Source organism: Typopeltis vanoorti, chromosome 5 (assembly GCF_054136105.1).
Source record: "Typopeltis vanoorti isolate ZY-2024b chromosome 5, IOZ_Tvanoo_1.0, whole genome shotgun sequence".
NCBI lineage: Eukaryota > Metazoa > Arthropoda > Arachnida > Uropygi > Thelyphonidae > Typopeltis > Typopeltis vanoorti.
Genome location: NC_143553.1, coordinates 26,391,284 through 26,407,783, shown reverse-complemented (window position 1 = coordinate 26,407,783; position 16,500 = coordinate 26,391,284). Strand labels below are relative to the sequence as shown.

Here is a 16,500-nt window from a genome sequence, read left to right as displayed (position 1 = left end):
CAAACCTCGGTGCAATGAATGCACTCAGATTAGGTGATATATATATAATATGTGTGTGTGTGTGTGCATGCATGCTACATTCATTATAGCAAGTACCATAATAGCAGAGCTAGTCATAACATTATCAAGAAGTCCTAGCCAAAGCACCATAGCAAGAATGCTGTTTTAAAAAAAAGTTCATAAATGATTCTTTTGGACTTTTCAAGTGGGTATTAAAGTGATGCCCCAGCAGTTATCTGACATGTGAACTCATTCAGTCCCCAGTTATGTGCGGTTCTGATTATTTGAGAATGGCTGGATATTTAAACAAAATAAAAATTAAAAAAAAGAACAAAATTAATTGAAAGCTGGGTGCAAAAAAAATTGGAAATATGAATTAGCAGAGTTTTTCCCTCCATCATCAGGAATGTGTGGGTGTACCCATGCCATTTTTGCTTGCATGTTAGGCTCACTAGCTTGTCGTGGCCAGGTAGCCTGGCTTCTTTCAAACCATGTTAATATTTTGATAGAGTAGTTAATCCTATCTGCATAGTGCATGAAGTGTGACAATTTAATTCCCTGAAAAGCTACGCAGTGTCGCCCATGTGGTGATTTGGTTGGAGTCATGTGAGTAATCGTGTTGGTACATGTTTTAACTAATCCGTGTGTAAACCTCAAGTCAGTAGAGCCATTTTCTAGTTGACTATTGCAAAAAATTACATTCTGGGTGACTTTGACTTAAAAATGTGTGATCGAAATTTGGAGCAGCATGTTAACATCAAATTTTGTGTGAAAATTGGCAAAACTGCTACTGAAACGTTGGAGCTGTTGAAAGTTGCATATGGTGTGGATGCTCTGAAAAAGTCAAATGTCTTTGAGTGGCATAAGAGATTCAAAGGTGGGTGAGAAGATGTGAATGATCCCAGAAGTGGGAAGCCAAAAACAAAAATGACAGATGCAAATGTGAACAGTGTGTGAGATTTGGCAAACTTAATCATCTAACAGATGATTAAGTTTTCAATTAATGGCTGGTGAATTGCAAATGAATCGAGAAACAGTCAGGGTAATTATAAACTGAAGAATTGGGTATGCAAAAGATTTCTGCGAAGTTTGTGCCTCAGATCTTGGTGGACGAACAGAAGTAGCGGCTTCAAGTTGTGACTGATCTTTCTGCAAATAAGTGTATGTTTCCGAGAGTGATTATGGGTGATGAAATCTGGTGTTTCCAGTACAATCTCAAAACAAAAACTGCAGAGCATGGTGGAAAACCTGAGTTCGCTACGTCCAAAAAAAAAGCATGCATGTATGTTTGCAGTTCAAGACCATGCTGTAGTGTGTTTCTTTGATCACAAAAAGATAGTCCACTATGAATTCATTGAAAAGGGCAAATGGTCTACCAGCAATGCTATTTAGAGGTGTTGAAAAGATTACGAGATTCTGTTCGTAGAAAATGACCTGAATTGTGACCTAACAAGTGGATCATTCATCACGACAATGTGCTAAGCTATTACGTACTCATAGTGAGAGAGTTTCTGGCCAAAAAATAGATTACTGAATTAGATCATCCTGCTTATTCACCTGACTTAGCTCTCTGTGATTTCTAGCTATTTTCAAAATTGAAGACTGCACTAAAAGGATGAAGATTTTCTGAAATCGCTGATTTCCTGATATCCAACATAATGTGATAAAGGAACTCAAGAGTATTCCAGAAAAAGAGTTCCAGGCCTGTTTCAAAAATGGAACACCGTCTAAGCCAGTGTATAAATGCACAAGGGACTACTTCAAAGGCGATAGTAGCCACTAATTTATAGTTCCGAATGTAGGTTTTTTACAAGTGCATTTCGGGAATTAAATTGTCACACTTCATATTAAAGCTGTCAGTTGCATTTGTTCTTTTGGTCAGTTTGCCTGTTTTGCAGGATGAAATATCCGAGTTTCCTGGAAGAAAAACCCAGCACCTCCCTGTAAGACCATCAAACTCATCTTCATTAGGATGTGAAACCTTTTTCAAAAGGTTCTTCACATCCTAGATCTAATATCTCTAATACATAAAAGAATGTATTTTATGTATTAGAGATCCCAGACCTCTAATACATAAAAGAACAGAGGTTCTCTTATGTATTATAGGTCTGGCAATCTGTTTGAGAGGGAGGTGATGGCAACCTCCAAATAATTGAGCCACTGCTAAATAGAATTAAATATTAAATTGCTGTCTGGTTGGCCAAGTGGTTATCGTACTTGCTCTCTAACCAACAGGTTGGCAGTTCAAATCCTGCTATTGGTGTAGATATTTGTAATTCTCTTTAAGTGGGAGATGAATTTCATTACCTGGTGTGAGACTGCTGTGCTGCTTATTGGAGGGTGAAGCGGCTTGAAAAAGTTCCATATTTGGTCTCTAAAGCAAGATTTCCAGACCACAGAAAAATATATTTAAAAACTTACACACACACACACACACACACACACACACACACACACACACACACACACACACACACACACACACACACACACATATATATAATTGATATAAAAAAAAATCTTAGCCCACCCACATAGTACACATGTACTATAGGTTTTCTATGTATTATTATATATATAATATACTTTCTTCGGTGGTAAATGCATGAAAAAAAATGAGAAAGCATGTTGAATGAAGAATTGATGTAGACCTCTGAGATTCGTGGTAGTATCTTAGGAGATTAAATAATCATTTTAAGAGTAAATACATTTAGTTAAATTCACATAATATGAAGTCACATGATATCCAGCTAACCTATTAATTGGTTTTGCTTACATCCACTTGACAACTTTTTATCAGATCTAATACCAGAAATGCTTTATTAGTTAATAAACTAGTTAGTCTTAAAAGTTTTTCAGATTGAGGATAACACCACATCTCTTTTGACTGAGAGAAACTGCAACTTCTAGTTAGTTGTCATTGGTTTTCAGTCCACCCATTTACTTTATCAATATCATTAGATGCTTATAGAGAATAAATGTATGTAATAAATTTGTTTAAAAAAATACATAAAAAACCTCTCTCTCTTAGTTAAATAAATTAGAAATTATTCCTTAGTGTTTCATACTAAGTGGTTGCTACTTGTTACTTGTCTAAAGACAACTACAAACTTGGAATAAACTACTGCCTCTTTTGCATGGTCCTGTGGGGTTCTTTGTCCCCAATTCAAAAGTGCTCTCAATTGCATCAGTATGTATCATGATTCATAATCAGAATAAATATGTTTTAGCCTCTCCCAAATTACATTGGACCCCAATCTCCCAAATTATTAATTACATTGAGTTATTAAGATATAGTAAAAGTAACACAAAAACATTGCTAATCAGTCAGGATATATAAACCACTTATGTGCTACATGATTTTGCTTCTTGTTATTCTGTGAATAATCATGCTGGTTTTTCACTATTAACCTGATGAGAGAATTCTAAATCTAACAAAATATTTGTGATGTTCAGCTACATTTGTAGGTCATTTTATTAGTTGTCTTGGTTTTGTAATGAGCAAACTATTTTATTTTATTGAAACTTTTCTACTTTGACTTGAGCTGGCAAGGACTGAGTGATTTGTTAGGCATTAATTTATTTTACTATAAAAAATCAAAACAGCAAGTATAAAATATTGTTTTTTTACTTGGATTTCATATATCTTTCTATTTTGTAATAATGTTTACACAGCATAAAAGAGTTAGATTTTTAGTATTAGTACAGATCCAGTAAAGAACTGAATCTTTAGTATTACTAAGGTTGGCCAAAAAGAAAGGATTCTTATCATCCATGGAAATGATACTCACAAGCGTTACAATCGGTACAGTAAGTTAAAGATACGCATTTCCCTCCTGATCAATCAGCTGGCCTTTTTAAAGAGATACAGAGACAGTAACCTTATTCCTATCTGCATCAAGCTGAAAAAGAAATTTGCGTCCGCTCAAGCACTTCATATATATGACCGCACAGAGAAAGCAATACTTAGAGAGCAAATCCAAACAGCCCACAGAAACCTAGCAATAACTCCAAATCAGATTTCAAAATTGCAATCTGAACTATCGAGTTATATAAATCCAGATATTCTACAAGAACTTGAAAGAATTACTGACAATTCGGCCAAATATATCCTAGAAAATAATAAAGAAAAAACTCAAGGCCAAATTTCACATTTTGAAACAACGGCAAAATATGGCTGCCAATAATACGAATCATCCAACCAATCAGGAGATATCCTCCCTGGTAAACAGCTCCATCAGTGAACAACAAACAAGGGAGACAAAGAGCGACCAACCACCTGCAAGCAAGAACCGTGTGATCAACTTATCAAGCCACACCTTAAATAGCAGCCAACTTGTGCTACTTGGTAAAGGCCTTAACTACGCAATAGCACCTAAATCGGTTAATAAATTGGATTTTATTTACCACATAGAAAGAGGCATTAGATCCCTGCCCAACAATATAGCCGACAAAATACAATTAGAAACCAGCAATGTTCTGAACAATAAGAAAACCATACATAACAATCTTACAAAAACGGAACTAGCAGCAATCAAGTCATTGAAAGCCAATCAAGACATAATTATAATGAAATTGGATAAAGGCAATGCCACTGTCGTCCTTGACAGGTCAACATCCATCCATCAGATGAATCAACTAGTCTCCGATAACAGCACCTATCAGATGGTAAACTATAACCCAACAAACAGGATAAAGAATTCATTCATTCATCAGTTGCATCAGTCTTGGGACTGGTAGCTCAGCAGCAATTTCCTCCATTCCACTCTGTCATTGGCTTTCTTCTTAACCTCCTGGTAACTTCTCAAACCCGTGCTGTGTCTCTTGGTCAAGAAAGCTTTTCCTTGGTCTGCCTCTTCTTCTTTTCCCCTCTATTTTGCCTTCAGTTATTCTTTTCACAAGTCCATCATGTCGAAGTATATGTCCAAACCACCTATCCCTTCTAATTTTGATCGATTTAATTAGAGTTCTTGTTTCGTTTATCTCTCTCAGGACTTGTTGGTTTGATTTTTTTTCTGTCCATTTTATTTTGTTCATGAGGTGCCAGCACCACATTTCAAAAGCCTCCAATCTTCTTACATCTTCTCTGCCTAGAATCCAGGTTTCACATCCATACAGTGCAATGCTCCATATCAACCAATTGTAGGTTGAGTTTTCCTGTTAAAATGCTTTTCATATTAGAGAATTGGGCTTTTGTGTTGTTTATTCTTGATCTTATGTCTTCTCTTGTTCTGCCATCTTCTGTTATTAGGCTTCCTAAATATTTAAAGCTTTTCACTTGTTTTATTTGTTTCCTGCTGATGTCTATATGCTCTATATTGATAGGGATTTTGCCTGTAACAATGATTTTAGTCATATCTGTGTTGATTTTCATTTTATATTTTTCAAGGCTATTATTTAGTAATTCTAGCATTGTTTTTAACGTTCTTCTGTTTTCTGCTACGAGGGCTATGTCATCAGCAAATCTTATACACATGACTTGCTCACCATTTATCTTTATGCCGCTATTTATTTTATCTTTAGTTTCCTGAATGGCCTTTTCAATATATAAATTAAATAAAAGTGGTGAAAGTATACATCCTTGTCTTACTCCACTCCTTATATTTATTATTTTCTCCTTATCATTGATTTTAATCCGTGCATTTTGATTTTTGTAAATGTGATAAATTATTTTCCTATCCCTCAAATCTATGCCGATATTAGTTAGACAATTTAGGAGTATTTGCTGGTTTACTTTATCGGATAAAGAATAAAACAGAGAAATTACTTAAGCCTGTCACTTCATGGCCATCAGGCACAGGTAAAAAAAACTTATATCCCATTACGCCTACTCACCCAGAATATATGGTGTCCCAAAAGTACACAAACAAAATGTGCTGCTTCGACCTATTGTGGAAGGAATAGATAGCCCTAATTATCACTTAGCCAAGAAATTAGTGTGAACACTCAAGGAGTTGGTAGGTCATTCCCCCTCCTGCATAAGAACACACACTTTATAAACAAAATTAAAAACATAACACTCGATAAAGATGACTTATTAGTCAGTTTCGATGTTTCTGCCCTTTTCACAAATGTCCCAATCAGTGACACAATTCTTCTCCTACAGAACAAATTTCTGTCCGACATTACGGCCCTCTTTGTCCACATACTATGTTCCGGTTACTTCATGTGGCAAAATAAATTTTACTTACAAAAAGAAGGTACAGCCATGGACTCACCACTATCCCCCCCCCCAGTCACTAACTTCTATATGGAAACTTTTGAGCAAAGTGCTTGATTCCTCCACTCTAATATCTAAGTGTGGCTTAGATATACGTTGATGATGTGTTCGTTATCTGGCCACATGGGTGACAAATGCTAAACACATTCCTTAGTCACCTGAACAAACAACATGAACGCATGCAATTTACTATCGAAATTGAAAATCAGAACTCGCTCCTGTTCCTGGATACACTGGTCACACGTCCTCCTTCAGGCAGTCTATCCTTCACGGTCTACTGAAAACCAACACACACTGGCCAATACATACATGATACTTCATACCACCACCCATCACAAAAATATGGATTCATTAACACCCTTAAAAACAGAGCTATAACAATTTGCTCTAACCAGCAAGCTCTGAAACAGGAACTAAAAATCATCAGAGAGACATTTATAAATAATGGCTATAACAAAAATACTATTAATAAAGTACTACTTCATAAAACATCATCAAAAAAGAATCTAGATTATAGTAAAACCATAGCCATCCCATACATTAAAGGGTTATCAGAAAAAATCAACAGAATCCTACACCGTTATAATCTCAATGCCACCTTTAAACCACCTACAAAACTTAAAAACATATTCAACTCCCCTAAGGATCCTCTCCTCCCATTGACACATCCTGGAGTTTATTGCATCCACTGCACCTGTAACTTACCGTACATTGGTAAAACAGACGTACAGTCCCTGTATGTAAGAAAGAACACATATGATACATTAAATATAACCATAATGGTTAAGCAGGCCTCTCAGATCACGCTCTCAACACGTTACATCAAATCGACTGGAAAAGTACCCGCTCTTTACACCATGCAAAAACATGGTATGAAAGAAAATTTAAGGAAGCCTGCGAAATTCTGATAAACCACCCAAATATCAACAATAATAGTGACATGAACATTCCAAGAATCTGGATGGCACACATTCAGTTCAGCCTACCTAATATTTAGTATCCAGCATACTTCAGGACTCTAGGCAACCTTCAGCTAGTATTGGAAACCATTCTATACCAACTGGTTGGAATTTATATGTATAATCTCGGTGTTAATATATATATATATATATATATATATATATATATAGACTTGTTGCTCTCAATGTAATTTTACAACCAATAGATAATAATAATAATAGGACTAGCGTTGATGTAAGGTTTTTTTTTTCATCACAGGTCAGGCCAATAATTGTTGTATCGGTTGGTCAGTAACTTTAACATACCATGTAGATTGTAGTGCAGCTTGTTTCTCTGTATATAGTATGTATGCTCCAGAAGATGACCTTGATATAAAGGTCGAAATGTCGAATGTGGATTTTGGTTTATATTAAACTAAGTTTTACTCAAACACGGTAGTTGTCTCCATAATTTTCCAAAATGTATTCAGATCACCGTGTAAGCCTACAAGAAAGGATAATTACATACCATCCAAAGATTATTCCCAAAGGATGGGATTATTTTGTTTTTATATTTCTTTTACAATTAGTATAAGAAATTATCTTTCCTATATACAAAGTCTAGAGTCTGTTCCTGAAGATTATCTTTTGACACTTATTCTTTCACACTACATTTCCCTTCCATTGTTTAAATGCGCTTATAATATTTGATGATCATAGCTTCGAGGGAGAAATCTGGCTTTATTCTCTCTATCAGTGATTTATTGGTTTGTTTTGCAGTCCATGGTATTCTTAGTAAGCGTCTCCAAACCCATAATTCAAATGCATCTATCTTCCTTCTTTCACTCTTTCTTAGGGTCCAACTTTCACATCCATACAGTACCACAGGGAATACCATTGCTTTCACAATTCTGATTTTTTTTGTTGCGAGACCAATAAATATCTTTAAAGATCTTGCTTAAATTTGTCATTGCTTTCTTTCTGAGTAATATTCTTCTAACTTCTTCAGTACAATAACCAACTTTATCAATTTGGGATCCTAGGAGCACAAAATTGTTAACTGCTTCCATTTTCTGCCCATCTACTTCAAAATCATTAAGTTCACATGTTGACATAACTTTTGTCTTTTTGAGGTTAAATTTAAGACCATATTTAGCATTTTCTTCTTTAACTTTCATAATAAGTTCCTCGAAATTTTCTTTGCATTCTGCTAGCAAGGTGGTATCATCTGCATACCTCAAATTATTAATATTTCTTCCACCAATTTTAATTCCAACTGAAGACTCCTCCAGCCCCGCCATTCTTAAAATGTATTCGCTGTACAAGTAAAACAGGTATGGAGATAAAATACATCCTTGTCACACCCCTTTACCTATTGTGAAGTACTCAGTTTCTCCAAGATCTGTTTAGACAGTAGCTTCCTGTTCATAATAAAGATTCCTCAGAAGGATAATGAAATGCTCTGATACTCCCATTGTTCTTAACACATTCCACAGTTTCACATGATCTACAGAGTCAAAAGCCTTGCTATAGTAAAGGAAACAAAGGTACACATTCTTTTGATATTTATGTGCTCTTTCTATTATCCATCTCACATTGGCGATTTGATCTCTTGTTCTTCTGCCTTTTCGAAATCCTGCTTGTTCATTTGGCATTTCTCTCTTCAAGAATGGTTCCAGTCTTTTCTGAATGATCTTAAGTAAGACTTTACTTGCATGAGAAATCAGTGCTATAGTTCTTTAATTTTTGCACTCTCTTGCATCGCTTGTTTTCAATAAAGGTATATAAACTGATTTTTTCCATTCCCTAGGCCATATAGTTGTGATCCAAATTTGCTGACATAGAGCTGTTAAAAATTTATCTGCCTCTTCTCCCAGGGCCTTTCAGCAGCTCAATAGGTATTCCATCTACTCCTGGTGCTTTCTTACCGGATAGCTGTTGCAGTGCCCACCTCACTTCACTCTCCAGTGGTGTACTGGCTCCTGTGTATAATCTTGCTCTTCAAATTTCTCAGTAATTTTGGAGTCCTTTCTGTAAAAGGCTTCTGTATACTCTTATCATAATAAATTTAGTTTAATCCTTTATCCAAGTGTGAGCAAACAAAGTTTGCATCTGAAAGTATCTTCAGGACCGGGGTAGGGTGGTACAACACCGGGCAACTCGTTGCAAAGGTGGAGCAAGCTAACATCACTCCTATCTCAGTATCTCTCATAACGCACAACACATCTCCTTGCGGATATGTATAATGTTATGCATTAAGGGAAGGGCCACTACCCAGACTAGTTTCAACCTTTATTGAGGTCTCTTCAGCGGGAGCCAGGCCCAAGTGGAGATACCAGGCAGAAGCATTAGCAAGGTCATTTCTACCTATAGGAGTTGCCAAACGGTGTGCCACCTTTTTATTAAATTACTCTGGATTTAGAGAAAGGTGTTGAAAGTTTATTTTTCACTTGGTTAGACTATAATAAATTTAGTTTAATCCTTTATCCAAGTGTAAGCAAACAAAGTTTGCACCTGAAAGTATCTTCAGGACTGGGGTAAGGTAGTACAACACCAGGCAACTCGTTGCAAAGGTGGAGCAAGCTAACATCACTCCTATTAAACTAAATTTATTATAGTAGTGGCTCTTTTCTTAATGCATAACATTATACATATCCGCAAGGAGATGTGTTGTGCATTATGGGAGATACTGAGATAGGAGTGATGTTAGCTTGCTCCACCTTTGCAACGTGTTGCCCGGTGTTGTACCACCTTACCCCAGTCCTGAAGATACTTTCAGGCGCAAACTTTGTTTGCTCACACTTGGATAAAGGATTAAACTAAATTTATTATAGTCTAACCAGGTGAAAAATAAACTTTCAACAGTATACTCTTTCCATCTTTTTTGATGTCTACTGCTGCTTCTGTAAGATATCCTTTATGTTTACTTTTCAATATTATCACCATGGCACTAAACTTCCCTGTTAGTTATCTGATGTTTTTGAAAAGATCTCTTGTTTTTCCTTTCTTGCTTTGGTCTTCTATTTGTTGGCATTCCTGGTTAAAGTATATTTCCTTGTCTCTTCTGGCTCGTCGTTGAAACTCTGCGTTCAAATGCTGTACTTTCTGCAAATTTCCTGTGGCCTTCATTTTCCTCCTTTCCGTAGCAGTTTTGATGGCATCTTCTGACATCCATTTAAACTTCTTACAAACTGTTGGAATATTCTTCTTTGCTTCTGTTTTAATTATATCTTTAATCTCTTCCCATAGTTCATCTGGTTCTCTTTCACACAAATTGGGTGTGTTGAATCTCTTCTGTATACTAATATTGTATTCAGTCGTATGTTTCCAAGATCATATCTGATTGACATTTGTGTTGTTTTCAGTTTCTGTAATTTCACATGTATTGTAGCCACTAATAACTCATAATCTGTTCCACAGTCTGCACCCGAAAAAGTCTTGACAGACCGAATTGCACTTCTCTATCTTCTTTGTCCAAGTATATAGTCAATTTGATTTCTGTATTGCCCATCAGGTGATACCCATGTGTATAATCTTCTTTTATGCTATTTAAAGCAGGCGTTAGCAACAAACAAAGAATTCTCTGCACAAAGCTCAACTAGTCTCTTCCCTGCAGTGTTACGAATGCTTGAACCAAAACAACCTGTAGTTCCCTGTTCCTCATTCTCTCTCACTTTTGCATTCCAATCTCCAATAAGTAGCCATAAATCTCGCTTTGGTGTTGCATCTCTCACTTCTTGTAACTTGCTATAAAATTCTTCAGTGTCTTCTTCTGTTGTCTCTGTAGTGGATGCATAAACCTGAATGATGGTCATATTCATTGGATGTCCACTCACTCTGAGAGAAATTATTCTGTCACTCACTGGATTATAACCTAATACATACCTAGCCATCTTTTTCCTGATAAGAAAGATGCTCCATTTTTACGACTTGTCTCATGTCCTGAGTAATACACCATATAGTTCCCTCACTGAAAATGGCCCATTCCTGTCCATCTAAGTTCACTTATTCCCAATATATCCAGCTTCTTGCACTTTATTTCCATCTTTATTATTTCCAGCTTACCTTGATTCATACTTCTAACATTCCAAGTTCCAATCCTGTGGTTTCTTGTGAAACAGGGAGCCTCCCTTTTCCAACCAGCAACATCCGTGACCATACTTCCTTCCAGGTTTGACCTGGGCACATCATAAAAACTAGTTCTACTTGTGGAAGCCCTCTGTTCTTCCCCAGTTGCATGTTGGATACCTTCAGGCCCAGTGGTCTTACTATCCAGCACCATATTGTACTTTCTCATTTTTGGCATGTTCATAGAATGTTCTTGGCAAGGTACAGAGATGGTTTCTCATTGCCTTCCTCTGAATATTTTTTGACTTTCCAGTCTAGAACTGCACTGTTCTGTGAAAACGGGGGGCACCTCTGGAAGGATGCGACTCTTCGCCACACAGTACGGTCTTTGTAAAGAAGAGGCTAAGTCTCTGTATTAGAGATGTATTGCGCATATCTTTACTCTGGAATAATTCCCAATAAAGAAATTATCCCTTACCCCTATACAAAATATGCAAGTAAACAAACAGAATATTTTATACTTGCTCTTTTTGATTTCTGTATAGTAAGATAAATTAATGTCTAACAAATCACAGGCCCTCAGGAGAAAAAGGGCAAAGTAGAATCAGGCCACTTTTTTTTTTTTTTAAATGCAAACTGCAGTTTGTATTTAGACTTAATAGGGAGGCATATAAAATACATTCACTGGTATTGAAATTTTAATTGCCTCTTAAATATGAGATCCAGTTAGAGATTAATTATATACCTGTGATTAAGTAAAGAATTCCATTTAATCTTTATTACTTGCATTTTAGCAGGATAATATTATGTGATATTAAAATTGATTATATTTTCAGATTCCATCTTTAAATAATTCAGAACTTTACACCTTAAAATCTAATTCTCTGGTAAGGTTTCGGTGCATGATTCAAGATATGTTTGATCCAGAGTTTTTTCTAAGTGCCTGTGATATTCTTGATACTGCTACTCAACAGAGAACTCTGCAATGTGGATTTTATAAAGATCTTGCAAGTTGTGGGGTAAGGATCTCAGTGGCTAATAATAACACATTTTATATATATATATATATATATGAAACTTGAGTTTTGTGATACAGAAATTGGAGGCAGTTGGGGGGGAAAATGTTCATCATAATCAGCTGATAAACAGCTGCACACAATTAACTTTCACTTAGTGAATACCATTATAACACTTCTTTACATGAGCAGATTGCTCTAAAAGTCCTAGCCCCCATAACATGAATGCTATTCTAAAATAAATACTATGGTAAGTCTTTAACTATAATAAATTATTTCTTTAATCTCTACAAGTTTGTTATATTGCAAGTTGACTGTATTGAGAGATTAATGAGATTAACATTTTGAGTCCTATTGATATATAAAGATACGTCGATTGCGCGTGAACCCAGAATCCTATCGATGTTTAGATCACCAGTACCCCATAACATTAATGCTGTTCTCAAATAAATACTATGGTAAATCTAACTATAATAAATTATTTCTTTAATCTCTACAAGCTGGCCTGGTTGGCCGAGTGGTTAGCGTATCCGCCCTCCAACTGAAGGGTGGGTTCGAATCCCGCCGTGAGCATGGATGTTTGTGATTGTCTGTGAAAATAATAGTGGTGGTGATCAGAAGTAGATAGCGTTGGTGTATATGATGAAGATAGTTGCGGGTGATGGATTGGTGGAGATGGAGAGTTGTAGAGCACGTGCCCTCTCTCGATTAGTCTTTGGACTACCTGGAGGTGTTATGTAATAATATTAAAAATTCTGAAAATAATAATATATGCTTGAAATTCATTATCAGACTGTACTATAGTTAAATTTGAATCTTCAGCTTCGTTATCCATGAGGATGGTTGACTTTTATCAATAAAAAAGGGAATTTATATTAGTATATCATAACGCCTGCCCATTAGCTGCGTCATGCATGATTGCACATGTTTATATTTATACATAAGGGATTCGCGACTTCTTGTGACATGAGAGATCAGTTTGAATTTCTCTGTCACCATGAACAGACCAGGACCCAAAGAATAAAATGGTTCTTGAGTGAACGTGAATTAGAACAAATGCTCGAGGAAATACTCAATAACAAAGGATCTGAATTAGATGATTGGGCAGACAGTGATCTAGAACAAAAGGAAGCAGATCTCCCCACAAATGTGAGCTCCGATTCAAGTGACAGTGACACAGAACTTCGAACAAGCGGTGACCAAATTAAAGGTCGTCCGGCGAGTTGTGTTTGCGATCGCACGCAAGGTCCTGGCATTTCAAAAACCGAATGGCCTAATTCAATAATTTACCGTTTTGACTTTTTTGGCCAATAGTAGATAATTAATAGTGATGTACACCTCTATATAAAATGATATTTTCATAATAATAATAATAATAACACACATAAATTTTATTTATAATTTTCATTATTTATCTAACAGCTAAGCAATATTTTGATCGAATTTGTTGAATTTTGAACAATAAAGAAGTAAATATAAATAGAAACTAATAAAAAATTAACTTCTTATTTTTTTCAAAAACCTTGATTTCTTGCAATCCGTTTCTGGAGCCCTTACCACATGCATAACTAAAGTTTTTGTTCTGATTAATTGTCAAAGATGCTAACTAAAAGACAAAAATAATTATTTGGATATTCCATAGAAATACTGCACAGCAGTTTTTTAAATAAAGCTAAAAATGGTCAGGACACAGGGTTCTTTAAGACCCAGTAGGTCTAGGACCCAGTGTTAAAGAGAACAGTTTAGTCAGCACATCGATCAACTACTTATGTTGAACAGCAAATGTGCAAATCTAAAGATATATTCCAAATGCAATTTTTATTTATTTTTTATTTAGAATATGTCTTCCTTTGTTTTTTGGTTGGAAGTTTATTTTGCACTGGGTTAGATTATAATAAATTTAGTTTAATCCTTTATCCAAGTGTGAACAAACAAAGTTTGCACCTGAAAATATCTTCAGGACTGTAGCAAGGTGGTGCAACTGTTGGCAACTCAGAGCAAAGGTGGACCAAGCTCTCATCACTCCTTGTCTTAGTATCTCCCAACATGCAAAGCACATGTCCTTGCAGACATGTATAATGCTATGCATTGAGGGAAGGGCCACTACCCATTACGGTTTCGACCTTTATTAAAGGCCTCGTCAGTGGGAGGCAGGCCCAGAGGTGGTGACACTAAGGCAGAAGCAATAGAGAGGTCATATCTACCCCTATGAGTTGCCAACCGGTGTACCACCTTAGAGAAAGATGTTGGAAGTTTATTTTGCACTTGGTTAGACTATAATAAATTTAGTTTAATCCTTTACCCAAGTGTAGGCAAACAAAGTTTGTGGCTGAAGTAGTTCTGGCAATTCGTTGCTACAGTCCTGAAGATATTTTCAGGCGCAATCTTTGTTTGCTCACACTTGGATAATGGATTAAACTAAATTTATTATACTTTCTTTTTTCTCTTCTACAGAGTTCTTATACTGGTGTGTGATTTGTTTTCTAAAGATGTTTCTATAAAGGAATTTCTCAGTAGAATCTTTTTGGAATTAAATTTATAAAATAATAGAATTAGAAAAACTGGTATAGTATGGAATCAGCTAAATAAATTTACATGGAATAAGAACAGTAAACTGCAGTATACAAAACAACATTCAAAATAATTTCATCTTATGTATCTGAGAGTTCGATTAGAAATGAAACAGTTGTTTCTCACAACTCTCACAGAAATGAGAGTTGTGAGAAAAATGAGGGGAGTAAACAGATGCCGATCGCTAGTACATTCATATCTAAAAATTGTGAGCAAAGCTAATCTCAGGCAGAAGCAGGTATGGTTGCTTAAACAGAATAGGAGATGAAATGTTAGCAAAACAAATGTTCGATGTAAGGATGGTAGGAGAAAAAAGACCCAGAGGAAGACCAAGATCTAGGTGTATTGATGCAAAAAAGAGTTTGTAATTGTAAATTTTTCATGTAGAGTTAGCATAGTATACACATCCCTTGAGTGTGCATATCAGGAATTTTGAGGATCTTTTTGGAACTTGCAAACCAAAACCTAACTTGAATTCCTAATAATTGTTATTCTGAGATGTTGTGTGAGAAGGAGGAAGAACAAAGAGCTTTTTTACTCTTTGTTCTTCCATCATGCTCACTAACTTTTATAAGCATGATGATTAATAATTTATTATCTGAGCAAAGTTGATATCAGAGCAATTGTAGAAATGATGAAAGTTTCGTAAAATTGACCCGAGAGCTTTCGAAAATACAATCCATGGCATTGGAGTTGCCTTAGCTTGCGCTACTTAAAAGACATGAGTGCTGCCCAAGCATCCGTATATTCGGCTTTTATTAGTGCATTTTTTAAGGTTTCACTGGCCTGACAGCTGTTTTAAACTGGTTGGTATCTCTTCAGAGACCAGGCAGAAACCTTAAGAGAGCAAAAACTCTAATTCAAACTGCCATTTGATTTCCTAATAAAAGGTGAATATATGAATGCTTGGGCAGCGCTCATGTCTTTTTAGTAGTGCAAGCTAAGGCAACTTCGATGCAATTCTGAATTACGAAATGAAGTCGTATAGCTCTTCTTTAGTAATTAATTTATTATCTGAATTCAAATATCAGCCACATGCAAGCATCCACTAATGCCTACTATAAAAGAGCAAAGATGGTGGCAGTAAAGTCCAACAATGGTACGTTGGGCATATCCAATGCTGTGTGGCCATCCACCACCAATAAAACACCACTGATGCTATCAAGTGTCACAACTGTAGACTACTAATGTCACAGAAACCAAAAAAAGGCCTTTTATGTGATTTCTGTCACCAATGAGCACATGTTCAGTGCATGAAAATCGACATGCAAACTTCTTGTGAACTTGAACCAACCTTTCTTCTGTCCACTATGCCTCCCTTCTGTGAAACAGTTCCTAAAATTGGAAAAATGCATTGAAAGTTTGGAGCAATGCCTCACTATTATTGACCAAACCTTCTCCCACAAAATTCAAATAATTGAAGCCAAGCTACAAGAGATCCATGATTTATCATTTAGATGAAAAATCATCCATCACTAATACCAGCCAGCTCCATAACCTCATTGTGTCAATGGTGCATGCTCGATTGTGGCCAAAAACAAAAAAAAAATAACAACACTGTTATATTTTTTTCATTTACAACACTTAAAATGATATTTTAAATATAATTTTTGTTCTAGGTGTTTATCAACTTTTCACCCCCCCCCCCCATATTGCATCATCACCCACAGAGAAAGTCATTCTCCTG

General features: G+C 35.8%; 1 protein-coding gene across 4 annotated transcripts in view; it reads left to right on the top strand.

Moving 5' to 3' along the window:
* The window catches only part of LOC150106270 (mini-chromosome maintenance complex-binding protein), a 219,422-nt gene that overhangs the window by 69,565 nt on the left and 133,357 nt on the right, over positions 1 to 16,500 (top strand). For all 4 annotated transcript variants that reach the window (XM_090392291.1, XM_090392292.1, XM_090392293.1 and 1 more), the window contains exon 4: positions 12,063 to 12,245. In XM_090392291.1, coding sequence (XP_090248417.1) covers positions 12,063 to 12,245 — 183 coding nt within the window. The remainder of the gene's footprint in view (positions 1 to 12,062; positions 12,246 to 16,500) is intronic.